The sequence below is a fragment of the Papilio polytes genome, unplaced genomic scaffold, assembly GCF_000836215.1.
Source record: "Papilio polytes unplaced genomic scaffold, Ppol_1.0 DF823691.1, whole genome shotgun sequence".
Lineage (NCBI taxonomy): Eukaryota > Metazoa > Arthropoda > Insecta > Lepidoptera > Papilionidae > Papilio > Papilio polytes.
In genome coordinates, this window is record NW_013525513.1 from 2876 (window position 1) to 25455 (window position 22580).

General features: G+C 34.6%; 2 protein-coding genes across 3 annotated transcripts; both read right to left on the reverse strand.

Annotated features, from left to right (window-relative positions):
• Positions 1–348: 348 nt before the first annotated feature.
• LOC106104090 (probable DNA mismatch repair protein Msh6) lies at positions 349–10637 on the reverse strand. The gene is made up of 17 exons (XM_013284030.1): positions 10414–10637; positions 10186–10335; positions 9628–9742; positions 9032–9224; positions 8108–8242; positions 7377–7512; positions 6863–7002; positions 5921–6055; positions 5080–5269; positions 4222–4528; positions 3441–3596; positions 2791–3037; positions 2424–2579; positions 2213–2347; positions 1736–1957; positions 1116–1292; positions 349–667 (listed from the first exon to the last, which is right to left on the reverse strand). The coding sequence occupies exons 1-17, from the start codon at positions 10559–10561 to the stop codon at positions 464–466; spliced, it is 2946 nt and encodes a 981-aa protein (XP_013139484.1). The 5' UTR covers positions 10562–10637; the 3' UTR covers positions 349–463.
• Positions 10638–11349: 712 nt separating this feature from the next.
• Positions 11350–22487, reverse strand: LOC106104099 (ralA-binding protein 1). Of its 2 annotated transcripts, XM_013284044.1 has the most exons (10): positions 22231–22487; positions 21387–21525; positions 20190–20409; positions 18523–18739; positions 16034–16143; positions 15288–15439; positions 14238–14418; positions 13590–13714; positions 12981–13164; positions 11350–12117 (listed from the first exon to the last, which is right to left on the reverse strand). In XM_013284044.1, exons 1-10 carry the CDS (start codon positions 22313–22315, stop codon positions 11443–11445), a joined length of 2088 nt encoding a protein of 695 aa, XP_013139498.1. In that variant the 5' UTR covers positions 22316–22487; the 3' UTR covers positions 11350–11442. The 2 variants fall into 2 exon arrangements, with proteins under 2 accessions (XP_013139498.1, XP_013139497.1); XM_013284043.1 differs by lacking the exons at positions 20190–20409; positions 21387–21525; positions 22231–22487 and adding an exon at positions 18910–18954.
• Positions 22488–22580: the final 93 nt, after the last annotated feature.

Here is a 22580-nt window from a genome sequence, read left to right on the forward strand (position 1 = left end):
GGGTCATCCGAGGTTACACGTGCCGCGAGGTGCATCCAAGGGCGGCACGTGTAACAGCGAGTAGGCATAGCAATTACGTCGCCAACACTATACTAATATTATAAAGAGGAAACCTTTGTTTTATTGCAATGAATAGGTTCAAAAACTACTGGGCCGAATGTAAAAATTATTTTACAAGTATAAATTCGAATATTAAGGTGTGTGAAAGATAAACATGTCAGTAAAGCGGGGTAGTAGTGGCATGTCAGTAACTGGCATAATGCGTTTATGTCTTGTCAAACTACGTGCCCACCCACCTCAGCTTATACGCATATCAATAATGACAAATATTGTTAGTTACTTGCATGCCAAGTACTGTCTAGTCAAGGAGGCGTTAATACGTAACTGAAGATGGTACATGCCAGTACCTAGTATGCAAGTGTGAACTACACGCGAATGAAGACTAAAAAGTACAATTCTCTTCTTAATCAATTTCTTTGTTTCTCTTACCCAATTCGTCTAGCAGCACTAGTGAATGTTCCGTGGCGTGCTTCACGATGGCTGCGGTCTCGTTCATCTCCAGCAGGAAGGTGGACTGCCCCGATAGGATGTCGTCTGAGGCACCCAGCCGCGTGAAGATGCGGTCCACTACACTCAGACTGCACTCCTCAGCTAACACGTAGCTGCCCTGTAACACATAAACTAAAATGTACTGTCATCTTTTATTGGTTAAAAAATAACTTAATAATACACCATAAGTGTATGGTTTATACATGTATAGGTGGTCCCTACGGTGGGTCGGCACAGTATGTACAATTATTCCATACATCTATCAGCCGTGATACCTGAATACGCTCCTTAAGCATACCCTCTTTGACACAATCCATTCATACTTTCTTCGATCTTCCTCTACTTCAAATTGTTGCTTATCGGACCTCTTGGTGTTAGGGATGTACGCTATCAAGGAGGTAAAATTGGCCACTAATATGTTATGCAAACACCAAGGTGGTCAACTACGCGCAGACATCCGCAACACCAATTACAGACCTTCAAGAATATGGTAGGCGAAGAAACCTAAGTTGCACTGAGGAAATGCTTACAAAATATTAGTTTTCCCTACTGCAGCAGTCACTTACGAGATGTGCCAGGACAGTGAGCAGGCCGACTTGCCGCATGAGCGTGGACTTGCCGCCCATGTTGGGGCCCGTCAGCAGCAGCAGGCTGCGGCCCGCGCACAGACACGTGTCGTTGGGGATGAACTCCTCCACGATAGGAATGCATGGATGACGACCTTCTACTATCTTGATGTATGGCTGGAATATAGAAAATTAAATCTTACTAATAGGATAAATGCGAAAGTTTACATGGATGGATGTTTGTTAGAGTTTTAGCCTAAACTGTTGAACGGATCTCGATTAAATTTGGCATAGACGTCGAGGATAGTTTGGAAGAACACATAGGCTACTTGCTTTTGTATTTTTTTAATTCCACGCGGACGGAGTCCCGTGCCAAAACTATTATACACATGTACAGCTTACTTCATTTATCCCTTATTAGCTTTTGCCCGCGACGCCGTCGACGGGGGATTAAAAAAAAAAACAAAAGCTTATGTGTTCTTCCAGACTGTTCTCTACATCTATACAAAATTTCATCGAAATCGGTAGCTGTTTAGGCCACAAACTTTAACAAACATCCATCCATCTAAACATTCACATTTATAATATTATCCCTTATTATGGTAAAGAAAATCCCTTACCGTAGTATTACTATCATACGTGACGTCAGGCAGGCAAATATTGCCCGGCTGCAGTCGTGCAAACTCCGCGAGAGACAGCAGCACGTCTACCATCGCCAGGCAGTTGACAGCGCCCTCCCACTGCGTATAGTGAGATGAGAACTTCTCCAATATCCTCCGGCTGAGGTCCCGTAATATAACAGATTTCTGATCCTCGGCGGATATCATACGTGCGAGAAAGTTCTGGAACATTCATACACATAGTTCAATTAAATTCTCTTAACTCATGGCGTTTTTTATTTTTTTTAATGCTAATTTGCACCAAAAGTTGTACAGCGCCATCTATTGAGCGTCATTTATAATGTTGGTTCCTAAACTCTCGCTAGATGGCTCTCATTACAATTTTATAATAACATAGTCTTACAATATCGGAATAAAACCAACTAAAACCGCAATTCTCTTCACCAATGATAAAACAAAATTATATCAGAATAGTACCTTAGTCTCAGCAGTAGAAAACCTCTTGAATCCTTTCCTAGCGCCCTCTAGATGATATTCGGAGCCCGCTTTAGCCGCGCTGTTCTGCGGCACTTCCAACTGGTAACGTTTTTTATCTGTGCCTACGTAACTCAACTGAAATACAATAATTATATTTACTTTAAAAAACATGTCTGAAAAATCTTTTAAATTAATTAGTTAGTAAACTCACTCGACATTTAAAGTATTTCTCCTGTTCAACAAGATATTCTTTTAGTTCATCTTGTATTTGTTGTATCTCAGCTAATGCGGCATCGTATTCCTGGTCTACGCCACGTCCTGGCAATATACGACCTTCCTTTTCCGCTTCTTGCTGGTTAAATGCTTCCTATAAAATAGAAAATAAAAATATAAATAAACTAAAATCTATTTTAGCCAAGAAAAAAAAAGTGACTACGTAAGAAACAGCGAAACGATAGAAAAAAGTAATTTCTATTTAAAAAATAAAAATAGCTTTAGCGACATCTATGACATGTATTTGAAACTTCAACTTACACATTTGCTTTACTGCTTTATAGATGGCGCTAATATTGACCTACCTTGAAAAACTTTAACGTTTCCCTGTAATCCGGAAACTTGCCGTGTGGCGCGAACTGTGTCAATTTCTTCAACAAATCCGATTCGACGTCAGAAAATAGATCATTTAATTTCAATCCCGCAGTAAATCCTTGCAGTACTGAGATAAAGTCTAATACTTTACGCTTCGAGTATGTTCTCTCTTCGTAGAAAATAGCACGAGCATCGGGATGGTTCTGTGACCGCTTTAGGTTCCCCAAAGCGTGCACTCTGTGATAACAATTTTTAAGACAAATTATACCATATCTAGTAATAAATATAGTCTATGTTATTCAGTGATAATGCAGCTTTCTAATGGTGAAAAAAAAATCTAATCAATGTCATACTTTTTGAGTTTACTTGTTACATACAAAACAGAATTCATAATGTTAGTATAGAAAAGTACTTATATACTGTGGATTTCCACTGCCATAATAAGATTACAAAAATATATTTTATCTCTGCTTTAACATTTTTATCAAAATATTGCTATCTCTTTCACTCCCTATGTAGAAGACAGGGACAGCAATAATGTCAAAACTAATAAATTTTCTATATGGATTGGATAGTGGAAACTGAAAAAGTAAGTCCGTTTTGAACTTTTTTAACCTAAGTGTTTATACTTTTTACTTACTTGGCTAACAGTCTTTCTAAATCAGGTAATGTGGTAAGGATGTTCTTCGCATCTTGACAAAGCTCTTGGTTCTCAAATAATGTCTTAACAGCTTGTTGGCGTTGTTTGATCACATCTAAACTACAGCTGGGTGAGCACACCCATTGGTATAGCAATCTGAAATTATATAGTAAAATAAAAAAAAATCGACACTACACTTTAAAATTAGTTGAAATGCTCAAGTAGCCTTAAATTATATAAAAACATATGTTAATTTAGAAAATGTATGTTATATATTCGATATATAATAACAGTGTTAGTGCCCGCTTTAACATCTTAACACTGCAGGGCCGGCACGCCCGGTGTAATACCACGACCACACAGAAGACAGGCGTGAAATGGAAGCAATTCCGTGTTTCGTCTGATGAGTGTGGTGCCGGAGGCCTAATTTAAGTCCCTTTCTCTTTACCACTCTTTTCTTATAACGAAAGGATGAGAAGGGGAAGTGGATTAGACGGTGGAGATGCATAGGAAGGGGAAATATCTTTTTTATCTGCGTCTCCTGCGTCTGTGGGATAAGGGTAGGCAACGCATCTGCGATTGCGGATGTCTATGGGCAGCGGTCGCTTCGCCATTTTGGTGGATTCAGGTGGCCGCTTGTTCATTTGCCACCTCATGTTATAAAAAAATTAACCTCAATTTTATGCATATTAACAAATAAAATACAGGATGATTTAGTGTTTAGAAATATAAATTAAGTACAATTAGTAAGGACAATAATGACAATAAAAATCATACATACCTTTTACCCATAGCAGTGGAGCAGAAATTCAATTTATCGTACAAACATCCTTCATCATTAACAATTCTTAGATTCTTCAGTGTTATTGCATCTAATACCATAGTGTTGCCACCAGGCCATTGATTCTGAACCTTATTCTCTGGTGTTAAGGTCGTGTTCAAAATGTCAGGTGGACAGTATTCACTGAATTGTGCCATGTCTAGTATTTGTATGTCGATTAAGCATTGATCTAGGTAAGCTACACAGCCGCCTAGAGCTTTAATAGCTAAATAACATTCGGTAGCTGGAGTTAGACCTAAAGCGTCACCTGAAAAAGGAATAATTTTGTGTTAAGAACTGGAAATTATAATCTTCTCTATTTGAAATATTAGTTAATATAATAAATGCGAAAGTTTAGATGGATGTTTGTTAGAGTTTGTAGTCTAAATGGCTAGACAGATCTCGATGAAATTTGACAGAGACATAGACAATAGTGTAAAAGAACACACATAGACTACTCACTTTGTTTTTTTTTATTTCACGCGGATGGATTCGCAGGCTAAAGCTAGTGCTGCAAAAATTTAGTAATATAAATGCGAAAGTTTACATGGATGGATGTTTGTTACAGTTTGTAGCTTAAACTGTTGAACGGATGTAGATGAAATTTGGCATAGATGTAGGGAGTAGTCTGGAGGAAAACATAGGCTATTTACTTTTGTTTTTTTCTTTAAATACGCGCGGACGGTATTGCGTGATTTTTCCTGCAATTTAAAATTTACCAAAGCAATGTCTCAATGTTGAAATCTTATATTAAATCTATAGTAATTAACAAGTCCTTTAGATACTAATAACTTTATTTCCTTATATATATTTATTTACCTTCATGTAAGAATTTCTTCAGACCTTCAGGCCAGTGTCCATCAGCATTTGTTCTGTAGTATTTCTCTGAGAGAGTTTTTAGAGTTTTATCAGGTGACCACAAGGACAATGGTTCTCTGCGAGCGCTGTGACAATGTGTTGATAGTAACTTCACTGTCCGAAGTGTTGTATGTTTGCGGTCGTACACTAACTGTTAAAAAAAAGAAATAATTAAAACAGGTACTAGCAATATATAAATACTGGCTTTCGCCCGCGACTCCATCCGCGTTAAATTAAAAAAAAAAAACAAAACTCAGTAGCCTATGTGTTCTTCCAGACTATCCTCTATGTCTATGCCAAATTTCATTGAAATCCATTCAGCAGTTTAGGCTACAAACTCTAACAAACATCCATCCATTTAAACTTTCGCATTTATGTTACTTACAAACTCTAACAAACAGCATCCATCCATCCATCCATCTAAAATATCGCATTTACAATATTAGTAAGATTTATAGACTTCAAGTATAGTTATCATTAAATTTCATAATTCTAGGTGATTAAAACATAATTAGTATAGAGTCAAGGCTTGGTGGTTCATCTTTTAATATACTAGCCGTTTTTCGCGATTTCGTCGGCGTCAAATTAAAAATAAAAAAAACCTATATTACTCACAGATAAATTACCTATTCTATGGTGAAAGAATTTTTCAAATCGGCCAGTATTGTATATAAATACAAAAATACAAACCATTCATTTTTATAATATAGATAAAAAAGAACTTCGAGCTGATGCGTTAAAGAGACATTCCTCCTAAAATGACGTTTGCTTACAAAGTTTTAATAAAGTATATATGTGATACCAGTGCTGGCGGGAAGTGGGCCAGCGTGGTGAGCAGGCGGGAGCTGTGCTTGTCGTCACAGAACTGGCCGAGCTGAAACTGTCCTATCGACGTGTCCACGAAACACACGCCGTACGTACTGCAGCCGTTCAACTCCTGCAAGTTATAAAAAAAAAAACATTTAAATACAGTATGTTCCATAAGAATTGATACAGTTGTATTTTTTTACAATATCTTAACTGGCACTTTTCTATAATCAAACCTGATTTTGAAGCCGAAACAAATCATACTAATATCATTAATGCGAAAGATTAGATGGACGGATGTTTGTTAGAGTTTGTAGCCTAAACTATTGAACGGATCTCAATGAAATTTAGCATAGACATAGAGGATAGTCTGGAAGAACACATAGGCTACTCACTTTTGTTTTTTTTCTTTAATTCTACGCGAGCGAAGTCGCGGATAAAAGCTAGTGGTGTACTAATTACAAAAGTAATTTTAAAGTTAAACCAGCTTTTTGCATCATATAACCCTGTTTTAGAAAGTTAAGTGTATATTTAAGTTTTGTTAGAACTTCATTTTATCCGGCCTTTCAAGGGCCAAGTAAGATTTGCCAAATATTACAAAGACCTGGCTTTGCCCGCGACTCCATCTGCGTAGAATTAAAAAGAAAAAAAGTAGCATATGTGTTATTCCAACCTTGCTCTACAAGTATGCCAAATTTAATTGAGATTCGTTTAACAGTTTAGGCTACACACTTTAACCTACGAATCTTATTTTTATAAATTCGAAAACTTTAATATTGGTTACCTAAACTGTTGCAGATTTCAATGAAATTTGGCATAGATGTAGAGCGTCTAGAAGAACAGGTAGGCTACTTATCGTTTTTTGTATTCCACGCGGACAGTCATGGGCAAAAGCTAGTTTAACCAGTAAACAATTAGAGAAAGCAATTCCGTTGACCTCCTCAGCGATGGCCATCATGTAGAGGGCGGCGGCGCTGGCGGGCGCGGCGTCCTGCAGCCCGCACACCTGCGCGCCGCGCACGCTCACCTGGCACACCTCGCGCCGCACCACCTTGTCGCTTTTACTCGTTTGACCCACTGAAAATAACATTTTGACAAATATATCCTATACTAGCTGTTGCTAGCGACTTCGTCCGCGTGAAATTCAACAGTGGTCGAGCCCGCTTTAATATCTTCGCACGAATGGGTCGGCTCGCCAGTTGTAATACCACGACCACACAGAAAACAGGTGTGAAGTGGGAACAATTCCGCATACAGTCTGATGATTGTGTTGGTGCCGGAGCCCTAATTTAAGACCCTTTCCCTTTCCAACCTTTTCTTAAGAAAGGATGGGAAGGAAAGGCATAGGAAGGGGAAATATCCTGTTTATGTGCGTCTCCTCCTCCGTCCATTACGATAGACAACGCATCTGGATTGGTGGATATTTATGGGCAGCGGTCGTAAATACTTACGCTTCTTGCACCTCTCTTGCATCATCTCTGGAGTCTCAGTTTGTTCGACTCTCGCCACCTTGTACCCCTTCGACACTAACGTAGACGCCATACGACCGTACGCACTCTCCGGGAATCCAGAATGAGCAAATTGACCCTAAAACGTTATTATATGAATTATTTAAAAGTTTTAGGAACATTTAAAAGGGGACTTTTATTCAGTACAGTACAAAAATTGCCTAAATTAGTTTACATTAACTATCTTCCTTTGAAATTCCCGACAAAATCGGTCTAGTTGTCTCGAAGATTACAAACACAGATTTGAGGACAGACAATTATTTTTAATTGGTCCTTCATTGTAAGCAACACAAATACATCAATTAAAACAATCCCTATATATCTTACTAATATTATAAATGCGATTATTTAGATGGATGGATGTTTTTTAGAGTTTGTATCCTAAACGGCTAAACGGTTTTCGATGAAATTTGGTACAGATGTGGAGGATAGTCTGGAAGAACACATAAGCTACTCACTTTTGTTTTTTTTTTTACCACGCTGACGGAGTCGCGGGCGAAAGCTAGTTTTTTTTATAAAGGGTAAAATATTATAGGATTTTGAAATAATTACTAACATTGTTTTATGGCTGAAATAATTTCCACTGTTAAAATACTTGTATTGTTACAATTTGTAAAGAAAATATGTTTCTCTTGGTTGTTTAGTTGTATGAAGAAAAATGTATGTATTTTTACCTTCATGTATGAGAAGCCGAGTTCATTGACCCCAACCGTTGCATCCATATGATAGAGCTCATAGAATTTGCCCACTTTGAAGAATAAAACACAGTCAAAGTGAGCAGACTTCATGTCCCACCATTGTTTGTGTCCCTGAAATATACAAATTTCATTTAAATTATACTAACTGTAGCTCGCGACTTCGCCCGCGTGAAAATAAAAATAATAAAAAACATAGACTCTGTTACTCAGCGATAACATAGCTATTTAATGGTGAAAAAACTTTTGAAATGGGCCTGGTTGTTTATGACTCTTTTCAATACATACAAAAAACCAAAAATAGAAAGTTTTCCTCTTTAAAATATTAGAGAAATCTATATCTATACTTATATAATAAAAAGGAAAGATTTGTATTTTTGTATATAAATAACTCAACAACTACTGGGCCGATTTTAACAAATTTTTCACCGTTAGAAAGGTAATTTATCTGTGAGTAATATAGGCTACATTTTTTATTATTTTATAATTTCACGCGGGAGAAGTCGCGAGCAACAGCTGGTAAGAAATAAAAGTCAATCTACAAAGGTAAGGCAGTTAAAGAATTTTTCGTTAAATACCCCTAACCAATTCTTATACACTACTAACTTATGTCCATGAGTTGGTATATGTGAAATTAAAACTAAATGTAGTCTGCCAGCATCTTTCTAAGCTATGTTCTATATCTAGGCCAAATTTTAAAAAAATGTATTTTTACACATATTTGATTCATATAAAAACTACTGAGCCAATTTTAAAAATTCTTTCACCGTTAAAAAGGTAATTTATCTTTTACTAGCATAAGCCATATTTTTTATTATTTTCTAATTTCAGCAACAGCTAGTTGTATATATTTTTGATTTTGTAACAGTTTCTAAACTTTGTTCTAATATAAATATTACTTACTGGTGTTTGAGTTTTGTAAAACTCTGGTGGTACATATAACGTCGTGGGATCATAATTAGGGTGGTCAGGTCGCCTCTTGTTGGCATCTCTGATATTCTCAGGTTTAAGCCAGTCTAATTTGCAATGTACCCAGTCGCCATCTTCAGCTGCAGCTAGTTCTTGTTCAATTGGTTTCGCTTGCACCTTTGATTTGCTGATAAATTATTATTACAGGTTTTAAATAAACTTTACTATATTACAATTTCTACAATGAGTGAATTGTTTGCACATAGACTAACATGGGCACCTAGAGTATGCTTACTAGAGAATTGATTAAATATAAAATAGCAATATAAACATGCTTAAAATTTCCGTAGATCTTAAAAACCTATTTATAAATTCTCATTAATTTTATTAATATTATGAATGCCAAAGTTTAGACGGATGGATGTATGTTAGAGTTAGTAGCCTAAACTGCTGAGCGGATTTTAATAAAATTTGGCAAAGATGTAGAGGATAGTCTGGAATAACACATAGGCTGCTTGCTTTTGCTTGCTGCCCTGTGTAAAAGGTTTAAATCAATATTATAACAATAAAATGTATTAAGGCACTCTTACCTAATAATAGAAGCTTTTTCTTTGCTATTCTTGGGTGATTCATTTGGATCATATTTAAAACTGTCCTGCAGTCTCTTTTGTAATGTATCTTTTGTTTTAGATGGAGATTGAACCTCTGTAAATAAACTAAACTTAGAATGGCATACATCTTTCCTAATACAATAGAACCTCAGTAACATAAAAACCTCTATAAATTTAAAAAAATAATGTGTTCCCTTCACATCAGAGCTCAAAACCTTTATAACATAGACCTTTGATAACTTAAAGTATTTTGTGCTTCCCTTGGACTTTAACTTATCGAGGTTCTACTGTATCTCAATTGCTTAATTAATAATAATCTCAATTGCTTAATTGCAGTGTTGAGCCTCCCCTACATCCCTTATAACACCTAAAATTGTGTTCTGGGCAACAAATGTAATAATCCGAGCAACTGAGATAAATGACTCTCAATAGAAATGTGATTGTTACACTTACACTCTATAAGATAAATAATTTTACTTGAATGTCCGAAGACATAAGTATCTAAGTTTGAGGTTGTAAGGTAACAAATGTATTTACCTTTGTTTTCCGCATCAGAATCATCTGAATCTACGGGATTAAGACGTATCCTTTTTCTCTTTTTAGACGAAATTGGAATATCTTCATCACTGTCAGCCAAAGTTTTGTTAACATCAGGGGATGGCGTCGGTTGTCTTTCACGTTTATTACCTATTGTAAATATAATTATGACAAATTACCATCTTGTTGTTTACTCAACTGTATGAAATGTAAAGGATATATACTTACTTTCAACTTTTGATGATTTTGGACTGTCCAAGTTCGATATGGGAGAATCGTTCTTGGAATCATTACTCGGTTTTAACTTCTTATTGCTAGGCGGCGTTCTAGTAAAGTAATTAAACAGAGTGTTTCCTATACTATTACGCTTGGACATGTTCGAAAAGTATTTTTTGGAAGCAATAATAAAAATTAAAAACAAACCCGCAACCCGAAACCAAAATCGTTTTGGCGCAAATTATTTTAATTTTGAAGTTGACATATGTCAAATTTAAAATTTGCTATAAACTTGCCAGAAACGTGAGATTTGTCTGATGAATTGGTATGCTCCAGAGTGTATAATTACTTCGTAGTCCTTGGTACCCTTTTTACGTACCAAAACTTCAACGATTTTTTTAAAGTAAATAACAGATATATAATTTCGCAATGGCTTTTCTCTTAGTATTCACAATGTCCTATCTTCGCTTCCTCCAAAAGTTACTTTTAAATGGTTTATTCTTAAATTATTTAAACTTTCGTGAGACATTTTATAATTAATTATTTACGGCTTACTCACGTATGCTTTTGTTTTTCCGGTGACGGCACCGACCAGTTTCAGACCCTGCGGGGGTCCTTCTTCAGGGCGAGAGTTAAGTATGTGTCGCGTTCGCGTCGCGCCTCGCACTGCGGGCCAGCGCTCGAAGGGCGCGGCTTGAGGGGGCGGGGGGCACCGGGGGTGCAGTTGCCATTGCGTGCGCCGGCGGCGACGATGTCTTATTTGATTTTTTATTCGATGGTTTATTCTTGTCGAATTTACCATGCAGCACAAGATAGTTTTAAAATAGGAAATTAATACTAGATACAATAAAAACCTTCTTGTTTTATAATACTATATTGTTAACACAGAGCGTTACTATAGTTTGTATGTAAATAATTTAAATTGTTAAGATGAAATAAAAACAAAAGTAAAACAAAAAATATATTTAACTCTAAAACATACTCATTAAATTAAAAACATAATTTATTTGTGTTAATACATAAAAATTGTACAGCTTATAACTACGATTTAGAGAGGATCTCGTTCATCGCCAACTCAATCTTGAGTTGTACGCAAGCGACCCTCTCTTGGAATATTTGGTTCACCAAACTCAGTCTCTTCTGTTCTAACATCGCGTTCTCTTTTATCAGCTTCTGTCGTAACTCTTGTTCTTCTGCCGTGTAACTCTCTTTTGTTTCTTTATTCGTCTGCACGTTACCTTCTTGTTTATTCTTTATAGCTACGTGACTTCTTAGTTTCACTATTTCAAATTGTTCTGAATTAATTTTTGCCTGTAAAAGAGATTTTAATTGCAGATATTCGGCATTTTCTAACTCCAGTCTTAATACTTTTAACTCTTTCTCTGTAAGTTTGGGTTTCTCTTTCACTGGTTCTGCTGGTGGTTGTGGTTGTGGTTGTGGTTCTTCTTCTGGCGTTTCTTTGATTTCAGTCGTTTGGAAATTGAAATTATCCTCGAATTCAACAGGGAATGTATGATCAGGTACGTTTGGAGATTCTTTTATGTCTTGGAAAGCGTCAGTAGAAGGTGTTTTAATAGTTTCGATGTCTGCTTGAGTGATAGTCTCGTTTGTCTGTGTGTCCTTTAAAGGCTCTTCTTCAGGAGGTTTGTCTTCAACTGAAGGTTGCTGCGGTAACGCGTTCGGTTCCACTGATTTCTGAACTGATCGAAGTTTCCTCTGAAATAAATAAATAATTTGAAAAACGACGGATTATGGAAAAATTAACTTATCTACGGACAAGAACAGAACAAAATGCCTAGTGGACTTAATTTAATAGTTATTAGGAGTTCTAAGGGAGTTCCTTAATGTAGTTTTCTAATAGTAAATCGACACCAAGGGAAACAACTTAAGAACTGAGAGTGGCTATGTACCTTCTGAGTACGCAAGTAGCCCATACTGAATAAGTGTGTACCTACAGAATATGTACTGAATTCGTACAAAAAACGCACTGAGTACGATCTTTGTACTAATTGAGCACATGCTGAGTACAAACTGTGTACCAACTAAGTGCGTACTGAATACCTACTAAAAACGTACTGAGTGGTTAAATTTAATAGACCAAGAGATGGCGCTGTTTTTTGTTGTATTAGGTTTTTATTAAATGAAATTATTGTAAGACTGCAACCATTATTAAATATTATTATTTTATATAAGAAGCTGTGGTAAAATTGTAATTTATTACAAATGTAACAATATATGTATATTACTGGCTGCATAGACATTTTATGGAATAAATAAGGAAGAAAAAGGGTAACGGACAAAAAGAGCAGAGAATGTCAAGATGAAAAAAAATGACGTCAAGAATTTTTGTTATGTTGTAAAATTAATTTAAGTAAAAATAAAGAAAGAATTTACAAGAAAAACGATGTAAGTTTATTGAGAAAACACTGAGTACGAACTGAGTGCGTACTGGCTAAGTACGGATTAATGATATAACAAGTGTGTATGAACTGTACCTACTGTGTACTAGTACGAATTGTGTACCAACTGAGTTAGTACTGAGTATTATTTATGAATTGTTTTAGCAGTTAATATGTGACCTTGAGCTGCGTGACGATCCTCTGCGCCTCCCAGAGGCGCTGGTCGCGCGCGGGCGTGATGAAGCCGGCGTGCATCTCCGCGTGGATCTGGCTCAGCAGCGACTCCTGCTTGCGCAGCTCGCGCCGCATCGCCGCGCCGCACTCCGGGAACTCCGCCCCCATCGACAGCAATGGGGGCACGTATCTGGAAATGAATCGTTTACTAAAACAACTGTACTACAGCCACTGGACATTCATTTCACGCGATATTAAATTTATTGCCGGTTCATACATTTTTACCAGCTTATAAACAGTTTTAGACGTTTAGGCTACAGGCAGTGAAATACAAATACTACCGAGTTAGTAGGGAGTCCAGATAAGATGCATCATCTATATGTAATATAGCTTTTGCTCGCAACTCCGTTCGCTCGAAATAACAAAAAAAGAAACATTGTTAAATTATGTGTTCTTCAAGACTATATTGCCTATGCCTAATTTCATCGAGATCCATTGAGCTGATTTGGTCTTCTAACAAACATCCATCCATTTAAACTTTCCCGTTAAAACATTAGTAAGAAGTAAGATTAGACGCCATTTCCCAATTTATTAATTTAAGTTAAAGTAGCTTACTTCTCTAGGCTGACATTAGGGAAGAGTTTGTCCGCCTTAGTGATAAGATACGTGAGCAGGTTCTGAGACATGTTGAGCGCCGGGCCCATGAAGTTCGTGATCGTTTGAATGTTCGCTTGATTTACCTGCAAAAATAATAAAATATTCTTTGACTAAAGAAAAAACTGTACATAAGAAAATTTTTAATTATTGATTTTAACAACATACACTGCAACTGCATTTTAAATTATGTTCTATTCCACTCGTATTGTGTTCCGACCACCAAGAATTTTGAAAAGTGCAATACACATTCAAAAACAATTTTATTAGTAATCAAAGAGATTAAAATATAAATAGAGGATGTATAATTGACATTTCACTTGAGATATTTTTTATATGACCATCACTATAGCTGACTTTTGACAGTCTAAAAACCACTTGTCAATTAATTATGTGCAAAAGTAAAATGTTTAAATATTCTTATTTTCATTTTTGAACACTGTTTACTTTATTTTTGTAAAAGTTGGGTCTTATTATAATTTTGTAAAATGTTTTATTATATGACAATACAAGAGAGAGAGAATATCGATGAGAGAGTTTGCTCACTATACCTAGTCTATGTTTTTTTTATATTTTTGATAGTATCAGTCAAATTAGGTGTCAGATTACCTGTTCATTGGCAACAACATGTGCGAAGTGCGTCATGAGCCAGGCGAGCAGGTTGTGGTTGTAGGCGGGCAGTTTGCCGACCAGCGCCAGCAGCGCCGCCTCGCGCTGCGGCTCCGCCATCGCCGTCGCCTGCTCGAACTGACCGTGCAGCTCTTGTGTTAGAATTGAATCTGGCAACTCGCTGCAGAACGAACTTTTCATTAGTACAGTATACTATTAAAGTACAGTATACTTTTGCTGTACTGTACTTTAGTACATTACAGTATACGTTTGTTGTTCTCTGCAATAGTACAGTATAGTATACTGTTGCTGTAATCTACTATAGAACAGTACAGTGTACTGTTGCTATACTGTACTACAACAGAGTACACTATACTTTTGCTGTTATTCACTATAGTACAGTACAGTATATTGTTGCTGTACTCTACGATAGTACATTATAGTACAGTATTATATTATCTGTACTTTATACTAAGTGTTAAAGTTAACGGTAAATGCGTTAATAAATCGCTTGTCACAGTACTACTACGCCTTACAATTGATGTGGTCGAATGCGTAACTTTTAAAGTTTGGTAAATAAAGGGAATTCTGAATAGAATAACATTTAAAATTAACAATTTACAACGAAGTGCAATATCTATCTTAATGCAAGTAATAATTATAATTGTATACACGATTGGTTTTTCAAGAAACCTACACAACCGCCCACAGATAACTTTATAAGACGCAATAAAACTTGTTTAAGATTTATGCATTTACCTATTAAGTGTATAACGCGACATAACTTATTAACTTTACTATATTTTTATACCGCAAGATGACTAAACTAAATAACTACTGTCAATTTAAGCTTTAATAGAAAGTGTTGCTATTAGTTCTTAAAACATTTTGGTAATGTTAAAAAAAAAAACATTTATATAAATTCCATTTTTGAAACCTGTACACAATATTGCTATCTCTGTATTTCCTATGCGAATGATAGAGATGAAAAATGCATTTGTATAGACTTGGATACTTTTTTTTTGACATTCGAGGTTAGTCTGGCGTTACCTGATGAAGGCTTTAAGCATAGCGCAGGCGACAGGAACGTCCCAATGGTAAGGGAATGTTGGCCCGCGGTCTGTGAACAGCCGCCGCAGCTGCTGCAGTTTGATCTTGTCCGGATCAGCGCGGTAGATCTGATTCGATTTCAGACCATGCGCCTATACACATAAGGTCCAAATTAATTTGGTGTCATATTCTACTGGACATAGTCGAACAACAATATTTATAAACAAATTGAGACTACATTTTCATACACAAAAGGTCGAAATTATTTATTGTCATTTTCAACTAGACAGTCTCCCAACAATAAATGGTTACTAATTCTATCTTTAGTATGTAATTCTACTTAGTATTAGAATTGCATGCTAAGGGATTGCAAAAGATACTATAAAACGATTCTAAGTGTGAGTGTAAGGTTCTTCTCAACAAACCTGATATATTAGAATTTAAAAATTATTTTAACTATCAAATGGTAACTACGAATAAACCTTTCAGTTTACGACTTGTTTATGATACATTTAATTTTACGTTAAAATACAGAGTTTCTAAAAATAATTCCTACGTAATAAAATGTTTTATTGTAAACAAAATCATTTGCTTGTAAAATATTTATATGAGAGTTCTAACGAAATTCAATATTTTTAAGTAATGTACAGTCTACTTAATAACCTCAGTTAAAAATAAGCCAAATCCAACAGAGTCTTATCTCATAATTATACATTTTAATTAGTTTTCTATAAGAAATATTTTACCTGTAGAAAGTCAATGCTGTCTCTAACCACTAAGGGCAGCAGTGTGTCATCGTGGCATCTGGAACGTTCCACGGACTGCTGAAGCGGCACCCCAAATATAGGCAGCGCGACTGAAATTTAATAACTAATTTGTATTCAAAAAATTAAAAATCTTACAAACATTATAAATGTGAAAGTTTATGTAGATGGATGTTAGAGTTTGCAGTCTAAACGACTGAACGGATCTCGATGAAATTTGGTGTAGATGTATAACATAGTCTAGATTCTGGAAGAACACTTAGGATATTTTTGTTATCGTTTTTTACTACACGGACGGAGTCACGAGTGAAAGCTAGTCATACTGCATACTAATATGATAAATGCGAAAGTTTAGATGGATGGATGTTTGTTAGAGTTTGTTGCCTAAACGACTGAACGGATCTCGATGAAATTTGGTATAGATGTAAAGCATAGTCTGGAAGAACAAAGGCTACATCCTTTTTTTTACTTCCACGCGGACGGAGTCCGGGCGTAAGCTAGTAGTCTATATTAGTAATTTTGCGCCGACACCCTACTAATCTAAATAAAAAATATGACATAACATTTTTAGGATTGTTTTGTACAGAAATCGGACCGGTTACTAAATCAAAAATTAATTCTAATACGGGATAAATTCTGCTTTCAATTATTATTTAATTTTCGTATCTTATATTTTACGCTTCGCTTCGGTTAGTTCGCTGTTGTGTGATATAGACCTTAAGCACTTTCTTTGAACATTAGTAATCCTTAGGTTACAATCTGAATTAAACACGTCAGAATGACGAGCGTAAACAAGAATGATACTGCATACCTAAATAATGGATATCTTATTGTTCTGTCATGTCATTATGTACGCTTTATGTATTTCTTTAATCTGTTACTAAACTTACGTATTTAAGATAAATGTGTCTTTTTAATCAATTACATTATCGACTTTTTTGTTTATTTTGTCGACATTTCGAAATTGGGGTTTAAATTTATTTGAAATATCTTTTAAAATCTAAACTAATATGTAATCCTGTTACTTTCACAAGTTAATTAGCATATTTTAAGATGATATTTAAGCAAAAATTCGAGAAAGTGATGTGAACATCAACATAATGTTATTATTCAAGATTGTTTACTTTCGCTTGTAGGTAGATAACCGTTACGAATTTGGCAAAGTCTACTGCAAGTTGTATTTTTGAATTAAGAAGTATAACGATTGTTATAAACTTACCATCAATATGAAATCCATTTATAAAAGGATTCATTTTCACTTTTTAATTAATAAACAGAACACAGTGACATGCAGCGTTACGTTACGAAACCATTGTGTTATCTGTTTGTATCGCCTTGAACTGGCGATGTTTTATTTTGTGGACGCATAGATAAAATACTTGTTTTTTAATTGTTACAAAAATCGCGTCTTGGTAGATATTGCCAGCTACAATACCACTAAGGAATACTCATTAGAAAGTGAAGCATGGAAACCATCAGCATTATTCCCCAAAATCTGTTTAACAAATCAAAAACTCAAACAAAACATCATGAGTCTAAAAATTAAACAATCTCATTGCAAATGATAATGTAAACTTAAGATCATGGACTGGTTTAAAGTTCCTTAAAAGATGGACAAAGTAAAGTGATTTTTTTTTATTTCAAAGTCGTGGCTCCGCACAAGCATTTCATAAGCATGCCCTAACACAGACATGACAATGGCCTCCTTTACTGTAGTGCCTACGGCTTGTGTAAATTGCAGATGTCACTTTTGTATTTCCACTGCCACAACTTGTATAAAAACATTTTTGATGTGTCATTTTTTTAAACTTCAGATTTACATTTGGTTTTTTTTTTAAAACTTTTCTAAAGATTTACAAAGACATGGAAAATGGCTTGCGTTTGGCTATTACAATATTTTAACATATTCAAACTTCAAACGTATGCGTTTTGTTTATTTAATTCCTAGTTTATCTTTTAATTGACTGAAATGTTTCACTAGCGAATCTTGCTACCAACATAACTAAGATAATACGAAAACAACTGTCCTATATTTACGAGTTTTCTTCCCATGCTCGTTTGAAAAGCAAATCCGATACGCAGTTTATTCTATAACGAGCAAAAACAGACAATGTTTTATTTCACAACATCTGGCCTTCGCCTGAAAATTGTCTCAAAACATTTTAAAATTACAACCGATAGATGGCGTAAATAAACAAAACAAATTCAGTTTATTAGAGCGAAAACTCAGTTGATAATTAATGATCCGTGACCCAAAAAATATATAAGGGCTTGAACACACTAAATATCAAATAGCGGGTATTGGCGATTTTACAACAGACTTAATTTACTGCTTTTGCATTTTTAAAGTACGAAAATACTAATGTTTATACCAAAATATCTTAAAAATATGTTTATCCTTAACGAAAATACATGTTACAAAACATAAATACATTGGTGGCTTATAGTAATTAGTGTGTTAATTAACTTACCTCCTAAAGTAAAAATCTCTTCGAAAGGCACTCCCGAAGTCACCGTTGAGGGCACTTTAGTTAGCTTCTTATCTTTCTTGTCCTTATCTTTTTCCTTCACTTTCTCCTTTTCTTTCTCCTTCACCTTGTCTTTTTCTTTTTCCTTAACTTTATCTTTCTTATCATCTTTGAGTTTCTCTTTCGATTCTAATTTAAATTTTGCCTTTTCTTCTTTTTCCTGTTAAACAATATCAATAAATAGACGCGTCAACAATAACTTTAGGCACTAAAAAAATTGATTACTGGCCGTAAAGGAACGATAAAAATATAGTACAGATAAGAAATGTGTCTAAGATTATTAAAAACATTTATTGAAATAGACCGAGTTCACTTGTTTAAAAGTAGCACCTTCGTGAATACGCTGCGTAGGTGATGCATGTCTCAGATTCAAAAGGCAACTGAATGAGCGCTCTTTGTGTTGTTAGACCAAGGTCGCGGTTACTGGCTAACTTAGCGAATTTATGCATAAGACACGAGAGCCGGTGGACCGTGAAATTTTGATATACACGCAATACAAAATATATGACATAGAATGACATTCACGAACTCTAAATGACGTGTTTTCATTATTGGTGTTACAATTAAAAATGTCTCGTATTTTGTAAAAATCACGAACGTCCTTTAACGTTGGGGGTCCTTGACGTTTTTAACGTTGTAAATTTATCGTTGCAAATATGATATCTGCCTGCAGTTTTGTTACGTCTAATTTTCTAAGCCAGTAAAAACAATCTAGATACAAAATATAACAATTTAAAGTCGCACAAATTGATTCAGTGAATAAAACAGTTGCAGACAATGGCTTTTATAAATATTTTAATAATAACGTAATCATAAATCGTTCATAATTTATAAAACAATTTTCTATATGTGGTAATACATAATATGTCCAATGTATAGATGAAATTCTAATAGTAAGAAAGTGTTAAAGTGATTTAGCTATGATGGTTGAAAAAAAAACTATTTTTTCCTGTTATTTTTGAAAATAGCGCGCCTTACTTCGAAAATATCATATTGCGCGTCTCAATTCAAAAGGATTCTTCAACATTGTCATAAATAGGTCAACATGCTACGACAGGTAATTCCAGGGTGAATAATTGTTTATCCAACAATGTTAATCCTTGAGCAAAAACAACATAACTTTTGCAAAGTTTTTGAAAATACAATAGTTTGGAGATAAAATATTTTTCATTTGTTACAACTATTTTTATAGTATTATAGCTGTCGCCTGCAAACCCATCCGAGGAATAAAAAAATAGCTTATATGTCCTTTTAGTGTTATCTTTGCCAAATTTCAGATCCATTGGGATGTTTTGGAGATATATAACAACAACATTAATTCATCCAAACTTTCGTAATTTATAATATAACGTAGTATGAAGTATGATAAAATTGTTTAGTGATTGTTTGAAATACAATAAGAAACTTTTTGCCTAACCCTGAGTTCATTTTAGGCGATAATCGTGTTTTTTTTATGTATTCTTAACTTTAATCCAATAAACAATGGTATTCGGCAATGTGAACTTTGAAAGTAAATTTAATTAAAATAAGAACATATAAGAGGTTCAAGTACTGCATTGTCATGCTTAGGAATAGTAAAATTAATTAGAAATTGTATAATTACTACTTACTTTATCTTTTTCTTTTAATTTTTCTCGCTTTTCTTTCTCTTTCTTTTCTTTTTCGCGCTCCTTCTCTCTTTCTTTTTCCTTTTTCTTATCTTTTTCATTTGACTCTTTATGTTTGATTGTCTCTTCTACAGTTTTTTCTTTATCACGAGATTTCTCGCGTTTCTCTTTATTTTTGGAGGGAAACTTGAACGATTTAGTTTTCTTCGACTTTGATGGACTTCTGAAAGCAATTCTGTGATTTATATATCTTCTCATATGATAAATTTATTTACAATAAAGTGGAAATAATAAATTTTCTTGATGTTTATAAATACAGATTGTCTTTTATAATACAGAGTAGTATCCACAATGCTTGTATTTTTTTTAAATCTATGCTGTTTTAAGCATTCAAAGTAGTCTTGGGCTTAATCGGACATCTGCAAGTGCGCACCGTACTAGTACAATTGGGAAAACGTACTAGTACATACTTTTAGTACCTTTAGTACTTCAGATTTTTGAAAACACAATACATGAATAGAATATAACGGGGGTTATATATTACTTCACATCAAATTTTAAGCAGGGTCAAACATATGTTACTAGCGAAAATAAATTTAGTTGTGAATAATTGTATCCACTTATGATTCTCATTATCGAATGTGGATGCTTTAATCTGGCAAATATTCAATCAAATCAAACAACGAAGAGGCGAACACCGATATCGTGTAGTGTACTAAAAGTACCAAATGTCCGATTAACAGAAGCCGTTCGGTAACATTACTTTTAGTACAGTGCCTAAGACTAATTCAAAGGACAATTAGATAGCTCCTATGACATAATAATAATAATAGTATGATAACTACAAAAGTCTTATATTGTACTAGCTGTTCCTGTGCAACTTCATCAGCATGAAATTATGAAAATTTTATTTTATTGTTTACATTTGTCAAGTTATCAATTATAAAATGTCAAAATGGCATGACATGATGACAACCTTGCTTCCTTTATGATGGCAGCAACTTATGGTCTCTTTACCACATTAGCGTTTTTTTCCAAAATATTTACCCCCTAAGTTTAATGGTGTTCAAATATATTGCTGTAATTGCTGACATCTTAGGCAACAAAGAAGTGTGTGTTTATGCTTTACTTTTTTTTTATTTATTTCAATGAAAACAGTTTTACATAATTGTGTTAATAGTATAGATTGTCAATACTCACTTTGTATCTGTATCCTCTTCTGGTGAGCTTTCACCTTCTAAGGCAGCATATCCCCTATCTTTCTTTGATTCCTTTTTATCTTTACGTCTCCCTAGTAAATCTTTTTTGCTAGGCTTTTCATGATCTGCTCCATCACTAACTAAAATAATACCGAAAATCTATAAGATGCTCCATAGAAAAATTTTATTTTTGGAGCTTGTCTTAGTTATTCTTAGATTATCATACCAAAAGATTTATCATAAACTGTCTGGTACTTTAGAAACATATAATAAACCGATATATGGTAATTATTTTTATTCATTATAGTATGTAATAGAATATTTGTCGAAGGTATGTAGTATATGGTATGAACATTTTCATTCATCAACTTGCCTTTATCCCTAATGGAGAGATGGCACAGTATGTGCTGCTCTTCCATACATTTCTATCAATCGTCATATCTGAATCCACTCCCCTCTTAAGCATATCCTCTTAAGAAAGGAGTGGATCACACAATCCATCCATACTTTCTTCAGTCTTCCTCTACCTTTGTAGCCATCCACATTCAATATTAACACTTTTGGTATGGTATAAACATTTTCATTAACCAGATGAATCGTTAATTAATTGCTAATCTTTGTGCATGACGTAAAAATAAAGAATAATATTCTGCAGTACAGAGTGCTAGAACTTAGGTCTTATAGTTAATATGTCTTGCTGACACTGTACATAAAAAAGAGAGTTATTATCAGTAACTTCGGATAGAATGTATTTTATTCCGCAGTACACAATGCTAGAACTTATTTCTTATAGTAAGTGTCGTGATAACTCTACATAAAATTAAAATAATCTATTTTTCACTTACAGTCACTTTCATTACTTTTCCGCCCGGTTTCGGAGGCGTACAATCCAGGAAAGTCCTTTTCTACGTCGGGGCTTTCGAAGTCCATCTTGGCTTTCTTAGAACGATTAGATTATAATTAACTATAATACTGATGTCAAAACTAATGGCTACATAATAAAAATAAGCAATTGTGATGTCTTTATTTATGCTCTTATCAATTCTCAGCAAACGCAAATATCAAGAAAATATAACAAAATATTCTGACACTTTAAGACAATTGTTAATTGTCAATTGTCAATGTCAATAAAAACGATCGACGTAGATTAAAGGATTTCCTTTTAAAAACTTAGATATTTCTATTTAATTTACGT

What these genes read in the sequence shown, in the direction of transcription:
- LOC106104099 (XM_013284044.1), bottom strand. Translation starts at nt 22,315, where the DNA reads ATGGACTTCGAAAGCCCCGACGTAGAAAAGGACTTTCCTGGATTGTAC. An exon ending in AATTAAAAGAAAAAGATAAA is followed by an intron (nt 18,740 to 20,189) that starts GTAAGTAGTAAT and finishes ATTGTTTAACAG; the next exon opens with GAAAAAGAAGAAAAGGCAAA. An exon ending in ACAGCATTGACTTTCTACAG is followed by an intron (nt 15,440 to 16,033) that starts GTAAAATATTTC and finishes TTATGTGTATAG; the next exon opens with GCGCATGGTCTGAAATCGAA.
- LOC106104090 (XM_013284030.1), bottom strand. Translation starts at nt 10,561, where the DNA reads ATGTCCAAGCGTAATAGTATAGGAAACACTCTGTTTAATTACTTTACT. An exon ending in GAAAAAGCTTCTATTATTAG is followed by an intron (nt 9,225 to 9,627) that starts GTAAGAGTGCCT and finishes ATAATTTATCAG; the next exon opens with CAAATCAAAGGTGCAAGCGA. An exon ending in AGAAATACTTTAAATGTCGA is followed by an intron (nt 2,348 to 2,423) that starts GTGAGTTTACTA and finishes ATTGTATTTCAG; the next exon opens with TTGAGTTACGTAGGCACAGA.